Source organism: Acipenser ruthenus, chromosome 15 (genome assembly GCF_902713425.1).
Source record: "Acipenser ruthenus chromosome 15, fAciRut3.2 maternal haplotype, whole genome shotgun sequence".
In the NCBI taxonomy this organism is placed as follows: Eukaryota; Metazoa; Chordata; class Actinopteri; order Acipenseriformes; family Acipenseridae; genus Acipenser; species Acipenser ruthenus.
In genome coordinates, this window is record NC_081203.1 from 28440300 (window position 1) to 28456693 (window position 16394).

Sequence of the window (16394 nt, forward strand, 5' to 3'; positions counted from 1 at the left end):
CATTGGACAAAGTATCCTGGATCAAGGGCAGATTTCATGAAATAAAGAAATATTTTATTATATAGTAAAACAGTAATGGAACTGTATTTTTGCTCTATGTTTTTATTTTCTTTCTTCACTCACAGCAACCAAATAATAGCAGACCCTACTGATGCTAATATCCTAGATGAAAATTTGTAATTCAGACAAAAAAATGTCACACTAATGAAGGAACCAATACACTGTGGGAATAAGTCAGCTCGATAGTTTTTAGAGAATTTAACAGCACTGGGGAATCACATTCTTGGTTTCAAGAACCTGGTTACCCTGGGATTACCAACTGCATTCAACAGTTGTGGCAAACCTGCTTTGAGTTGCAATGCTGTGGTTTATCTCTGTGGGGTATCAAATCAACCTCTTAGTTTCTCTAGAAAATACATAAATTAATAACCTTTGATAATGTAGCACAGGTTTCACCAGTTAATTAAGAATGATGTGTGTACTTCTCAAATAATTTTATGCACACATTAAAGGCTCTAAATGAATCATTAACTGCTATATATGTAAAAATGATTTATTAAGCGGTAATGAATATTATTTCATTTGTCTGTAGTTAATTACATTTGTTAATCATGTATTACTGCATTTTGTGATCGCTTGCCGCCCCAATGAGCGCTTACTTCCCAAAACAATTCAGATCTGTCAAAAGGTATTACCCAGGGATTAAAATGATGACTTGCTAATTAATTATTAGGTTAGTAAGTAAATAAGTGACTTGCATATTTAATCAATCATGTTGATGCCTCCTTAATGAAAATATTATGATAATGACAGAAACAAGCAGGGATTCAAATCTCCAAATAAATCAGCATAGTTGTAGTTCATTTTTCAGTTTTGGCTTTAATGTCAAGTTTTATGTTTTTGTTTGGGTTTTTTTGTTTTGTTTTTCCCCCCCCCCAACAAAATACCTTTCCAAAAACAGTTTTGATTAAGATGTTTTCCATTAGAAAGAAAATATCACCCACACAGACTTGTAACATCTAATCCTTAGAATAGGAAAATGACATTGTAAATGATGTCATCTCTTCTGTAGCAAACACTGGATTAAATCTATGTAATTTTTTTTTTTTTTGAGGCAGTCAAATACAGAAGACAATTAAAAAGATTGGATGATAAAGAGTGAATGAACCTTCATTCAACAGTTTTAGAGGGTTACAGTTTTGTGAACAGAGCCCATTGTTCTGGCTGGATTTAGTCATGACTGGTCTGTGAATCTTTTTTTATTTTTTTATGGAGTGGGGCTAGAAATAAAATGATCATATATTGACAGGTATTTTCCACTGTTCAATACATTATTAGTATATTAAACTGCTGCACTATGCATACAATATTCAGTTTAGGTATTTATAAAATAAATATAAAATGTGTTGCTATGCTTTTCAAATATGCAATTCTCAGATCTACAGGGTGTCATAATTAACATACAGCACAAAAATAGGAACAGAAATCTGTTTGGTCATGTGCTTCAGCATATGATCTCATATCAGTAAATCAATTTCTTCTGAATATATGTATTGGTCATTTCTTTCAATTCACAGTGATAACTTTGAATTTGGACCCTACTGCTGTGTCTTGGGTTTTAATGATTCCAGCACGAGCTCAGAGGACCAATTCTTTTTTTTCACAGGTGCAGAGAGAGATAACAAATCAATATGCAAATGTTTCTAATTGTTATTCATGTATGCAGTACTTTCTGTTTGCCATCTCCAAAAGTTAGATTGCCTCCCCTAGGTAGAATATAATTATATCCAAGAAGTTTACACTGAAGGCATTTTCTATCACTCAAGGCATTTTCTATCACTCAAGTTAATCCCCCTCAAGAGAATGAATAACAATCCCAATGTTTTTTTATGACTACACCCCCCCCCCCCCCTTAACCCTTAACCCTTAACCCTTAACCCTTAACCCTAGAGCAGTGGTACTCAACTCTGGCCCTCAAGATCTGTTCCATTCCTGGTCTGTATTCTAACCAATTAACTACATTAGAACCTGCTCCAACTAAAAACCTGAACTGGAGGGATCTCGAGGGCCAGAGTTGAGTAACACTGCCCTAAGGTAACACACGTACAAGAGACACACCATTGTGATTATGATTTTTCACAAAAAACAAAAAAATTATAATTACACACACAGCCACCTGTATAGCACTGGTCTAAATTTAAGTAAGACCTAAAAGTTATTTGATTTAGGCAGAGACCAGCTTTGAAATGATTCAAAGTTGAGTCCCATTAATTAAGAAGCAGTACTCCTTTATGCACTAGGCCACAGTTACACCCCTAAATTATAACAGGCCTTGCTTTGGCCTACATGTTACTGTATTTTCAAAACCACACTTTAAACAATAAGACGTTCTGTTCACACAAAGTGGTACTTTGATCAAAATTAGCTCATTTGTCATATGAATCGCCAAAGAAACCTTCAGGTAGTATTCTCCCCCTGTAGGTATCACAGGAGGCCTGTTTGTCAAGAACCCTTCAAACTATGATAGGAGACCTTACCTTCCCTCACTCTATAAACACAATGTTTTCAATACCATTCTTAAATTAGTGCTTTTATACAGAAATGTGTACCAGTGATAACATTTGTAATTCCAGGTCTTTTGTGAGTCAGCCTAACTGTTTCATGACCAAATAGGTGGAGGTGTTGTCAGCAAAGCACCATAGCATATGAAAACAAAGATTGTATTTCATTCTACAGCTGATTTGCAGTTCTGACTGCAGAATACAGAAGTGCCGCTTTACTGCACTTGGGTATACAGGGAGGTTCAGACACAATGCTTCTTACGATCACTCTATGGTGCGATGTAACCTAAAGCTAACAAATATTAACATGATTTTTGTAAGATAAAACAGAATGTATTTGGCTCAAGAATGACCGGTTACAGTGCGACCATTCTTTTATTTCTTTTTTAAAAATCAGGACCGTAGCAGATGCCACTTGGCAGAACTGGAAAAACCCTGGCGACATCCTGCTTTGACATGCACCGAAATGAAAAAGAGTATGCAATATATATTTCAGCCACGGCCAAGTTAGTACAAACAGCAAAATCAATTTAAATCCAGACATCTTCCGTGAAGAATTCAGCCTTCAATAAACCCCACATTACACTTTAAAAGCCCTCTATCAACTTTCACTCATTTTACATTACCCATCAATTGACAATCGTATATATAACTTGTGTGTGTGTGTGACAGTCATAGCAGGATTATAAATAAGTCACCAGATATTGTGTATATAACGTATGTGAGAGACACAGCAGGATTATAAATAGGATCGCAGGTATAGTACCAACACAAATGCTCTTTATTTTTGAAGATGTCCAATTTGTACAAAATTATACATGGCATTAACATTTTTGAACAGCATTTCAAAGCAGGTCCACAAAAGAAACTAAAAACCAATCAAATGTTCTCAGGGGTCACTTTGTCCCTCATGGGTGCAAAGCAAAATTGGAAGAAAAAAAAAAAAATGAGGAAATATCCCACTGGGGGAGGGAGGAGAGGGGCAACAAAAGCATTGAAGTAGGAAGGCAAAAAAAGTTATACCAGGACATGTGGGTTCAACACCACTGTACCACCAAAGACAAGTGAGCAGAGTTCTAGACTCCAGGACTCTTCAGCATACAATTTGCTAGTCAAAAAAAATAAATAAAAAAATGTAGACCAGCAGACTTGAAAGGTGCAAGGAAACATGCACAACTAGCACCAAGTCTTCGATGATCATTTAACATGCAACAATGATAAAAAAAAAAAAAAAAAAAAGGTGTAAATTACAAAAAAAATGGACCAAATATCAATATTCAAAACCCAGAGGGACAGCACTTAATCAGAATTACATTTATCAACTTTATTAAAATGCACAAGCGATATTCATTTCAAATTTATACATCTTACCAAATTGCTGAAAAGGGTATGGATCAATCTTTTGTATAGAATTAAAATTGCATTGTATCAGTCTGAGAAACCATATGAAAACTACTAAAAAGTACCAAGTACCTTCTGGAGTTTTTTCAATTTCAATTTTTATTTTCTCTTTTAAACTTAAAAAAAGTCCCACAGCAGGTGCTAGAAAGTCGATACACAATTAGGACTTAAATGATCCATTCCTTACAAAGGAACTGTTGCTCCTCGGCGTCCAACTACAACAAATCCTCTTCGGCTGCAGAGGAGGACTTTTTTTTTTTTTTTTTAAATATACATGAAAAGCCAGATCAGCCCATTTAGCGCCGTTTGTCCTTTTTGTCTGGTTTGCGATCTCTCTCGCTGCGTGATGGCTTTTTATCCGATCGACTGCCCTCTGTCACTGACCTCTTCCCGTCTGACCTGGAGCTCTTCTCTTTGGACCCCTTCACATCCCGGCTGCTGTTTTTGGAGGACTTGTGGTTCCTGTCCACTCCTGAACTGCCTCTTTTCCTCTCCCTTTCCCTGTCCTTCTCTGTACTCCTTTGCCTGCGCTTTCTGTCCCGGTTGTGTCCCCTTGCCCGGCTCCGGCTGCGGCTACTGCTGCTACTGCTGGTGCTGCTGCTACTACTGCTGGAGCTGCTCTGGCTGCTGCCGCTACTGCTAGAGCTGCTGCCACTGCTGCTGGAGCTCGAGGTGCTGCTGGAGGAGGAGCTACTGCTGCTCCTGCTTTTCTTCTTCTCACCCACCCTCCCCCTGCTCTGGCTCCTAGTCCTGTTTTTGCTGCGAACTGCTGACACTGCCTTAGGCTGCTTTTCTGTCGCCTGCTGCAACTGTTGCTGCAGCTGCTGCCTGTCCTCTGGTCCAGGAGCCACAAAACCAATTTCCTCTGTGGGAGACTGGCTTCCAGGCTCCTTCGCTGCTACCATTTCTAGAACTGGCTCAGGATCAGGCACTGGCTCCTGTTCAACAGGGGATTCAGCTTCAAGGCCATTCTCCCTTTCAGGTTCCATTAAGGACTCCTGTTTCTGCTCTGCCTCATTCTTAACTACTTCCTCCTCTTCCTTTTTATCCTGGCTAACCTCTATTTCCGCTACCTCTGGGCTCTCTTTAAACTCCATCTCCTGATCACTCTCTCCCTGCTGAACCCTTTCATCCTCCTTAGCCTCTGAAATGCTCTCCGGCTGACTCACTGGCTGCCTTTCTTCCCTAGCATCAGCAACCTCCTCCTCCTCTTCTCCTCTAAGCTCCATTGGCTGCCCCTGCTCCTCCTCCAGTTTTGTAACCTCTTCCTGCTCTGGCTCCAAATCACTATGAACTATGCTCACCTCACCCTCTCCTGCTTCCTCCATCTCTACATCATGTTTCTGGTTACCTGTCTCCTCCATCTCGGCCTCCTGCCGAGGCGGCTTACCCTCCTCTTGCTCTTCATTCTGCAGATCTTCATTGTGTAATTCCTCCTGTTTCTCCTTCACTGACTGGCGTCTGGGACGGGCCACCATTTTGTTGAGATGTTCTGCAAACTCTTCACGCCTTTCCTCAAATATGGCTGTAACAAGATAAAAAACAATCACCTTGTAGAATAGCTATCATTCTTCCCACGGCATCACAGAGAAGACAGATGGCACAAAATATTTTGTTGTGATGAAGCTACACATCATATATTCAGTTTACCACAATGATCTTCACTGAAACATACAGGTATACATATTTCAAAGAAAGCTTAAGAGTTTCTGCACTGCACGTTATTTTAAATTAAATAAATTACATTTAAAACACCATTACTACTTTATTCAATTGTCCAGTGCAAGTGTTATTTTTGCTCTTTGATAATTGGTCTACAATGCACAAGATAGATAGATATAGATAGAGATAGAGATTGTATATATATATGTATAGAGAGAGAGAGCGAGAGAGAGAGAGCGAGAGAGATTATATATTATATATATATAGATATAGCATGTTCCAAGCCAGCATAATTTGTTTGTGCTGCATATATTATACGATACTAAAGTTTTAGTTTAAAACAACCAGTAGAGTTACTTACCATTCATTTTTTTCTGAGACTCCTCAAAGAGCTTACGAGTGGCTGAACACATTTTGCCAGGCATATAGAAGATTGGAGGCTTTGTCTTTGTTCTTATATATTTTATTATTTTAGAGTTGTGCTCATTCCATTCTTCTTGCTGTGAAAATAAAGTTTAAAAACAGTTCCACTTTAAACAAGGTGTGCTGTAATTTAGCATTCCATTAATGCTTAAAACCAAGCCCCATCTCTCCTGTCCCCTCCCCCTGCCCAACACACTGAAACATATCTTACCAACTGAGCCAGTTCCACTTTTTGTTCCAAAAGTCTCAGCTCTGATTGTTTGGCACGACGTTCTTCAAAGAGTTCTCGTCGTTCATTTTCAACCTTTTTGCGTTCCGCTTCTGCTTGGATTTCTAGCTTGTGTTCTATCTCGTGACGCCTTTTTTGCTAAATGGAAAGAGGTCAACATTTGTAAAAAGCTAAAATCACTGGTCTGCTATAGATTAAAAATTCAGTATCCTAAACACAGCTTCCTCTATTCTACTGAATTGTGGTTGCTGAGACTTGTGTTAAGTTAATTCATTGTGAATAAATGGTTAAAATGGATGTCTTAGATGCCTTGAATTGGAGCATTACCCTTTCTGTCGCCACTGTAGATTCTTGTTTGAACTTCTGAAGAGTACCCATCAACAGGCCAAACATACGTCGATTCCTTGAGAGGAAAGAAAAAGACAAGCCCCTTAGGATGCTAATGAACTACATTGTAATGCAAGCACCACTACCACATAAAAACGTCATCCTGTGAGAATCTTGAATCCAACATATTTTACTCAATCATACATTTCAACTTTGTAATGTTTGTTTTCCATTCCAACTCATCTATTGCACACAACAGAAGACAGGACAGCACCATGAATTAACCAGATCTACTTTTAACATTAGAAAGCTCTAATCTACCATCACTTAATTTGCCAGGCACAAATAACTCCTACCTTTGTTTGCCTTTCTCATCCGTATTTTGGTCTTGAATAAGGTCTCGACGTGTTCGTTCTTTGGAGGTAGCAACAACTGAAGACTGCAACGCTGGCTGAATTTTAAAAATAATAAAAAATAAAGAAATTTAAACCGAGGCATTAGATAAATCACTACGTCACCCCCAACACCACTGCTAATTCTTGTCAATTTCTGCAGACATGAAAAAAAAAGGTTTTTATGAAGTTTTTACCTTTTTATCATCTTCATCGTCCTCTGCGTCGCTTTCATGGCGTGAATCTCTCCTTGCCCGTCGATCTCCAGCCAGCCTGGAAAACAGGAACATAAAGGGCCTTAACATGCTTAGCTTTAGGTAAACTGATACTGAAGTTTTTTTTCTAAACAAATAGGCTATTGTATTGGTGTTCACAGGTCTTCATTCTCGAATTAAACAAAAACAGCATGAAACAGTTAACTGCAAATGTCACACCGTTTTCCCTTTGAGTGGTGAGTTAAGTTATCCATCTGTATCAAGAAATGCACTTACTTCCTGTCTATAGTAACAATGCCTAATGTTGCATCCTTAAAAGAAAATGACAGCAGTCTGCTTTGTTTTTCTCCGTTGCAACTTCTTTGCCTCAGTTAGAATTTACAATTTTTTTTTTAAGCAATTAAAAACAGCAACATTTCCCAACACTATGTGGGTTAGCGTCCTTACATTCAATGTAATAACGTAATGCAAAGTTTGTTTGAAATAAACTATGCAGCTAATCAAGATCATGGCTCCATCAAATATGCCACTTGCTTTTTTCAACAACCTGTTCCACCTTTTAACTTTGTGGTGTTTTTAACTATTTAAAAAAAATTTAAAAAATGTAGTGCTATTTGATTTGCTGGCTGCCCCGAAAAACAAGCTAAATAATGTTGAATTTCATTAGCTGGCTGGGATATAATGCTTTGTCATTGACCACTGAGGTGTACCACGGGAAGAGTGCTTTTTTCAAATTATTGTATGTTCGAAAACAATGGAAAGAGACAGAGAGAATGGGCTGAAAGTGAACAAAAAAAAAAAACCCTCTCATCTATTGTTCTGGTTCCATTTCGAATTTCTGATTAACACCACAGATAGAGTTTCATGATTTCCAAACATGCACTGGTTCCAACAATTTGGGTGAATGACTCTCCAATATTGAGAGCTGTACTTTAGCTCTGCGTGACCTGTAGGCTTCCACACGTGAACCCTGATGAACATACCTCAAGAGTGCCCCGTCAATATCCCTATGTTTAGCTGGGGGTCCTCCTCCGCTGTCCGAGAGTCCACGCCTAAAAAATGAAACACACGTATATATTTCTGAAGCTGACCAAATTCTGTCAAGTCCATCTTTAAGTGCTATACATTGATGTATTACTTTTCCTATTGTTATCTAGGTTTTTCGCTTAAATATCTTAAACCATTGTATTTGTTAAGGTGTCGGTTATCAGACACCTTAAACAAGGCAAAGTCATAATGGGTAAATAAGAGAAGAAAAAAACAGAAGAAAAAAAAGAGATTACTCAGCCTTAGCCTTTTAACATAAGATGAACTTTCTCATATCACCTAAAACCAAGCATAATGTAAAAGGATAAGAATAGAAAGTTATCAATCTCCACTTTTCATACCTCAGTAAATTAATTCCTCGCCCCCTACCTCCTCCTGGGCCTGGGATGGTTAGCCTTCTTGCTTGGCCTGGCCTGAAAAACAAACTTATTACAATCTTGCCTTGAGAAGAACAAGATATTGAGGATAGAAATGGAACCAATGTAGTAAAAAAAAAAAAACATTTTTATTAAGAAGTCACTTTAACTTGCTGCAACATTAGATTAATGAAACACAAATATAAACACTGCAGCCAAAACAGAGGTTTCCTTAGATTGTCCAAGTCAATAAAAGTTCAATATTCACTCCAGGGGTAGCAATAACACTCCTATTCCATTGCAGTTTTACCCATTCCAGGTTTCACTACATGCTTGATTAGGCCACAGTGTACAGGTAACAAGCTCAGGTGTGTCTTATTAAACTCATAGCAAAACCTGCAATGGATCAAACGGCAATGCTTTGGTATACCCCATTATCAGAATTAAAGTTTGTTATAACTGATTTATAGTATGTCTGCTCATACAATTAAATGACCATCACGAGATCTAAAAGAAATTCGCACATGCACCTCAGTGCGAATCTGCTGCGAACAGTTAAGAGTTTGAATGGTTTATGCGGCATTTAAAAATGGAACTGCTTTAATGTTCAAGAAAACCACTTCAATGCGTGTCCCTTGTGGCGTCAATGAATACTTTTATTTCCAGACTGGTAGACAGACGCCCACTCATAAATGAAGGCTAAAACCTACGTTCTCAGTAACTATCTTTCCTGATCAATTAATGTTATGGCAACAGATCGATTCATCTTCACGTTTACAGAAAATGGTGTGCTTAGGACATTACTGTGATAATGAAAACACAAAAATGTTGTCACAAAAGGTGCTTAACGCCAGCAAAAATACTAAATTACAATACACTATCAGTTTCGTTTCAGGTCTATATAAAATGTCGAACAAAGGATATTTCTGATACAAGCACTTGTAAATAGTAACTGATGGTGGAAAATTGACTGAGATTCATTCAAAATAGCCAAAAATGTGGTCAACTGTACTTAGTTACTGAGTATATCTGGTTATAAAAAAAGAGGCCTATATATTGTTATAAACGACCAAAATTAACTAACACTAGTTAACGTTTAGTATGATATCACAGTTCAGAAGACACTGACCTACTATAATATATGTATTCGGATTACACAAGTTAGAAAAGTTATAAACTAGTACTATACGTAGTAATCGATGTTTGGGCCATTCAGAAATTGTTTTGTTTTTGATTTCGTCTGCATCTTCACATTTATAAAAACGTATAGCAAGCGACAGATATTGCTTTAAACCACTTCAAAACAGTCGTAATTATTATTATTGACATTTGCATCATCCAATTAATACACAACATTGGCATTTAATATATCCTGCAGGTTATACAATAAAATCACATCAGAACAGGCGCCTCACGAACACGCCTAGCTCCAAAAAGAGCATGGGTTCGGATTTTTCTCGCCATTGTCTTTTTTTGTTTGTTTTTATTTTTAAACGTTCACATACCTAAGTTCGTTCGGGTCCCTGCCAATCAATTTGCGAATATTTTCGTCTACATTTTTTAATCCTTCTTTTGCTTTTTCAAGCTGCTCCTGAAAAGACCTCACAGCTACCGCCATCTTATCTCTCGTCTCAACACTGCCTGCCTTCTCCGCCGCAAAGCACCTCCGGGTCATTTCATCTTAGTAACTCGTACAACCAATGCTTGACTGGCAGCAAATCCAATAGAAAAACAAATTGCTTCCCGCAGAGCCAATCGAAGGGGAACTATTAAGTGGCGCCTAAGAGGGCGGGTCGTCGTCATTGTAGTTTGGTTGAGAGGTAGTAACTTCAACGACGTGATTTTTTTTTTGGGGGGGGGACGTTTAACCCTTTAATGTATTTAGACAAACTACAATGTAAAAACCACGGTGGTATATTATTACATCATATACATGGGCGCTTTTTCATATTGCGTAATCTTGAGATAGTGTAAAGACTATATTATATTGCAAAAAAATGTTGGTAACACAATTATGTTTTTAGTAACTGACTTTTACCAAAATATATGCTTTAGGAAGCATATTAATTTAAAGAGCAACTTGGGATGTATCCATTAATATGTCCCCATGCAACAATCTGCCTCCAGTGGATGCAAGAGATACTTCAGTGATAAATACTACATTGAACACATGTGGTATTTCTTACATCAACTTCAGGCAGTGTTCCAGAAGTACCTGTAACATCAAGAATAATACGTTTAGATGAACCTGATATGTCATACCTATACCAAGTTACTCTTTGACCCCACACTGGTCACAATGGTTTATGTGGATGCGTGCCTGTGTCAGATGGAAATGATCACTGTACGTATTATAAAAATAATCTGTGAATTGAGGACCATTGGTCAATTTGATGTGTTATGATTCCAATGTAATCTTTAGAAGAGACTTGAATACGTATCATCCGAGTTAAGACATAGTTAAATCTTTTGTATGTGATAAGGAACGTTATTCTTTCCAAAGCACAGATGGATTTGGACTTTGTCCTAAGGTTAAACAAAGATACTGTTAAAGTTGCATTTTTTAAAGGGATTTTGTAAGTACCAGTGTACAATTTCAACAGAGCCACAAAACTGTAGCATGTCCTTGCACAGACAACTGTGTTATCTTTTTATACATATGCTTTAAAAAATGTTATATAGAGATTATGCAGGTTATCTCACTGAAAGAGTAATCTAGATGTATTTGCACTGAACTCCATTAATTACAAGAAAACTGAGGATGACTAGTACAAAATAATTTAATTTTGAAAAATACAATATCAAAGTAAATATATATATTAAAAAAAAATCTGAATACATTGACTCCAGATTTATACTGGTTCCACGATTGGCTGCATTCTCATTCTTATAGAAATGTAATGTAATAGAAAAAAAATAACTGAAGCACACAACACTTTATATGTATGGTTTATTAACATGATCTATATCATGTATCAACAGTCCCAAAATATATGAAAGACCCAAACAATTTTCATAGAAGACATTTACTTCTACAAAAAAAAAAAAGATCAGTGACCTTGCTGTGCAAACTGCAATAAGGCTACAGTTTTGTTACCACTAGGGGTTCTGTAGCCCAGCTTCACATCCCATTGTGGTTACTGTACTGATAAATCCCAACCACAATTCTGCAGATGCATCACTCCTTATCAGCCAAGTCATTCTGTTCAAAATACCTGAAAAAATAAAGGATACTGTTAACTTACACATAAATAGACTAGTAATTGTGATAACAAATAAAATAAAAAAAATAATATAGGATTTCTAAATGGGACATTTATGGGTTGATTTGATCAACCTATATATACCCTGCTAGTATAAACCATGTAAAGATTTTAAAATCATATACAATCAAACTGTTTTAAAAGGCATAACTGTGTTTTAGTACATTTTTTACATTTCATTTTCACATTGCTCTGTCTGAAACAGGGGTTCGTTAATTTTTTATTGTAAAAATATAGATTAAATAAAGTCTGCTGTATCTACCTGGCCACCAGACAAATCAGTAAATTCAGCGCAGATAGTCTCTTATCCTCTTTACTCTCCTAAAATAAAACAAAAAAAAAAGGTTAGCCATACTAAAACCATAAGCCAGTCTGTCAATTTTGTCACTGGTCTAGAATTGTGTTTGTGTAATAAAAATAATGGGACAATATGTACTAATTGTAACACAATATGGGTTCTATGAACAGTAGCCTTTAGAGCAGGACACTCCAATACATTATTAAGAAAATGAGGAATCCTTCCTAAGTAATATTCATCAGTTTTCAGAAATGAATTATAATTAATCAGTAAGTTCAAAACCCCAAACATACTTGAGTTTAGGCCTTAACATTTGTAGTATACTAAACTATTTCCAGAAAAAATAAACGTACAAGACTGGCACGGACTTCAGAGCAACGTCTTGCCAACTGTCGGATAAGGGAATGGGCTTCTGGCAGCAAAGGTTTTTCAAGGCAAGCCAGCAATGCATACAACCATCGTCCCTGTAGGTGCAAAATCATCAAAGAACAACTTCATTAGAATGCAAAATTCATACTGGCCAATGTTTTAATGGCTTGAGAAAATTGTAATCAACATCTGATTAAAAAGCATAATTTCTCTCCATTAAACAAACATGATACAGAGAGGCAGCACTGCATACTTTTAGGCTATTTAGCTTTAAACTGATATAATAATCTATACCAACTATTCTAGGTAGGTATTGTAGACTTTTTCCAAACAAGGCAGGTACAATGCCTGCTGTTATCGTAATACTGGCTCTCACTTTATGACTAGGATTAATTACAGAATGGCATCACAATACAAAGCAATGTGTTCTTCCACTTACACATTCTGCATCCTCATCTATCTTTCCATTTCCTGCTGTGACACTAGTCTACAACACACAGTAACATCTCTATAAAGTAAACCGGTCCACAAAGCATCTTGTATATTATTCAAGACTCACCAGTTCAGAAGTAAAGGCTTTCTCTCCTAACCAGTTCATCAAATACTCCAAAACAATAGTTACTGACGCCTTTAAAAGCAAAGAGAAAAACACAATAAACACAAGCATCTCACAGACCAACAATATTATGGTCAGCATTGGCTACATACGCTCCTTTGCAAAACATCAGAGGAATAGTCATATTTTTGGTAGCTTATATAGAAGACTTAAAAAAAAATGTCAAAAGATATCTCAGTTTTTATAATTAAGGTTTATGGGGTTGGGGAACAGAATTTGGGTGTTGGCTTTGCCATGATAATTACATACTTTGTTAATCTTAGCACGAAAATAGAAGTTCTATATCATAATGTGATACTTACTTGACTCAATCTGCTGACAATGCTAAGCAGAGGCGGGAATCCCATCTGGAAAACAAACCGTCTTCAAAAGGACATACCAGCACACACACATATTCATTTCTTAACATGCTGTAATATTTTTAAATGCTATTTTTAAAAAGTACAAGAACATTCATATAGCATAGATGGGTACCAGACCTCCTTCAGTGTAAGTTCACTTGAGAGTTTTTAGCCCTCAGACTGTCAGAAAACACATTTCATTTAAAATGCATTGTATGGTATTTTTTTTTACCTTTACATAATCAATGCCTGGGTTCTCATTATCATTATCATCCTGTGAAAGCAGCCTTTCAAAGTACACCTTTTCACCCAGGCAAAATTTCAGCCAGCCTTCCTCATCTTCCGGATTGGGCTAAAAGAAAGACAGCAAAACTAATTTCATGATATACATAAATGTGGGTTAAGTATTTGGTAGGTTATTTATGATTTCTAACAACTCTGTACTCACCATCACTACATTATTGTCCAAAGACTGTAACTTCCAATGTTCTCTGTGCTTGTTAACATTCTATAAAGTGTAACAGTAAACATTAGGGGGGTATTGACATAGATACCCATTGAAAACATTTACATTTAAAATTGCAGTTATACAAAATGAAAATATTTACTTTAACACTTCTTGAATAGTCATACTGCATATCTTGTTATACAATAATACTTTTCACATGCAAGGAATTTCATATTAAAAGACAAACATTATAATATAAGCCTACATCCAATCCAGCTATTCGGTAGGAGTCCTTCATAATCCTTTTTGTTATATTTACCTGTCTAACATCTGAAAAATTGGCAACTTGCAGTTGCTGCCACTTGAGACTGGGTGAAAACCCTTCAGGGGCAGGCTGGCATCCCGAAAGCTTAAAAAAAAAAAAAAAAGATATGCAGAATGTTTTTTTGTTCTTTGTTTCTCTTAATTTTGAAATGGTTATACAAACCTACATTCAACCTACCTAACAATCAGGTCTATGTCATGAAAGTCAATCCTCTTTTCACCCGCTAAACCAAAGCAATGGATGTAACCAACCTATTAAACCCAAGGCAAGGTCCAAGCCTGTCCTCTTCTCCATATGAAGGTTGTCCTTCAACATGAAAAGATGTGTGTTTGGTGGAGTCAAACACAGTTTGAAACTAAGCTCTCATTGGTATTGTCTACAAACGACCAGTAGCTCTTTTATACTTGTCATAGATTTGATCATCTCAAACTGGAGTTTCATACTAGTAAATGAATCTCCTCTAATCAAAGTTTATTTAAATATGATTAAAAAAACAACATTCTTGGATCGTGTCGCTAGTTTCAGAAATTCAAGTTCCCATAGTCCATACTCAATGGTTAATTTGTAAAAAAAAGTAATTGTTACCGGATCTTAAAATTAAGGCGAGAGATAGCATTTTTGTTTCTAGACCTAATGAACTGACCTTGATTTACAGTAGCTTCAAGTTCTCATCTGTTTGTTGGTTTCGTGCCTATTGTTGGTGTTGGTAGCTGCATGCCAACCTTTGCCTAGCCGTGTTTTAACATGATCTTCAGTTCTGAACAAAACCAGTGGTGGGCCTACTAATCTGATGAACAGGAACGACTACACTGTTGTTGTTAAGAGCACTCGTTTTTGGCGTTTGGCCATTTATTGTTACAATCAATTTGTCAATCAATTTCTGGAACAGGAAAGCGTTTTTTTATTATTATTATTATTGTTCATGTAATGTCCATGTTTTTTTTGGTTTTTTTTTGTGTACTGTTCATCATTTTCAAACCGTATAATTCTCGCCTGTCAGACAAAACAGCACCAGATGGGATCCGGTGTGATCCTGCACAAATGAACCCCTGTCCATACTTACTGAAATGTTTACAGTCTGGTTCTTTTTAAGCTTCTTTGGGTCGATCTGAGCCACCATAACATCAGGGCACATTGAAGCCTCAAGCCTATTAAAGAAAAGGGACAGTATTTTACAAGATTAAGATCAGACATTTTTGTGACACAAAGAATCAAGGTCCATATCTTTAATAGAATTATCAGTGGCACTTTTTTTTCCTAGTGCTGATGTAGTTTCATAAATGTCACTCTAAAAAATAAACATGGCTTCTTCTAATAATAAACATAATCCATAAATAGAAATCCACCACTGGGGCATTAACATTTATAGGGGCAAAATACAACAGATTTAGGGAAACAAAGATCAACACAAACCAAGTGAATTACAAACCTTCACTCTAAACAAATTGGCATTTAACGTCTAGGTTACTACTGTATCAACCTGGGATTGTATAATCCATAATGCATTTCAATTTTTAATCGAAAGTTCTAAAAGCCTGAACGGATATTCGTATTCTAGTTTCTTTGCTTCAGTGAACTGTGCTGAATTGGTGATCGCACTTGATCAATTTATAACTTAGAACACAGCCTAAATCTTAATGCTTTTCACCATCACAGGCGCAAACCTATTTGTACATTATATTAAGTGGAACCACAACAAGCTAAAACCGGACTTACTGAACCTGTCTTAAATATTCTTGGGGGTTCCTCGGGGGCACGCTGGGATCAAAATCTTCAACGTCATATTCTTCTACAGGCAGGAGCCTGGGCATCAACTCCTCTACATCTGATTTCATAGTGCCGTTGCTTTTAATACGAATATACTTTTGCACTTTGTATGGGTGGCTGGAGTAAACAAGAAATGTTACAAGAAATGTACCGTTTGTAAAGTTCACTTAATAAACACAGAATGTTTAATTTATTTCTGGCTCCAAAGGCTTTTTTGCTTACTACGTTTTCACATTCTGCTAGCTGCCATTTTGATTCTGACGTTATCATCAAGCGGCCGCTGCTATGGTTACTGTGTTGTTGCCAGAAATTGCCCCGTCGTACATGACTGAGATCACATAACTTTCTACAGTA

General features: G+C 36.8%; 2 protein-coding genes across 3 annotated transcripts; both read right to left on the reverse strand.

Moving 5' to 3' along the window:
• Positions 1-3300: 3300 nt before the first annotated feature.
• On the reverse strand, positions 3301-10334 carry LOC117421910 (pinin). The gene is made up of 9 exons (XM_034036398.3): positions 10119-10334; positions 8599-8670; positions 8194-8262; positions 7193-7268; positions 6960-7054; positions 6604-6679; positions 6259-6414; positions 5986-6124; positions 3301-5487 (listed from the first exon to the last, which is right to left on the reverse strand). The coding sequence occupies exons 1-9, from the start codon at positions 10286-10288 to the stop codon at positions 4259-4261; spliced, it is 2082 nt and encodes a 693-aa protein (XP_033892289.3). The 5' UTR covers positions 10289-10334; the 3' UTR covers positions 3301-4258.
• Positions 10335-11545: 1211 nt separating this feature from the next.
• LOC131696461 (gem-associated protein 2-like) lies at positions 11546-16341 on the reverse strand. Of its 2 annotated transcripts, XM_058987714.1 has the most exons (11): positions 16263-16341; positions 15990-16157; positions 15337-15421; positions 14268-14357; positions 13949-14008; positions 13733-13852; positions 13462-13506; positions 13103-13171; positions 12528-12638; positions 12139-12197; positions 11546-11828 (listed from the first exon to the last, which is right to left on the reverse strand). In XM_058987714.1, exons 2-11 carry the CDS (start codon positions 16106-16108, stop codon positions 11792-11794), a joined length of 795 nt encoding a protein of 264 aa, XP_058843697.1. In that variant the 5' UTR covers positions 16109-16157; positions 16263-16341; the 3' UTR covers positions 11546-11791. The 2 variants fall into 2 exon arrangements, with proteins under 2 accessions (XP_058843697.1, XP_058843696.1); XM_058987713.1 differs by having other exon boundaries at positions 15990-16332.
• Positions 16342-16394: the final 53 nt, after the last annotated feature.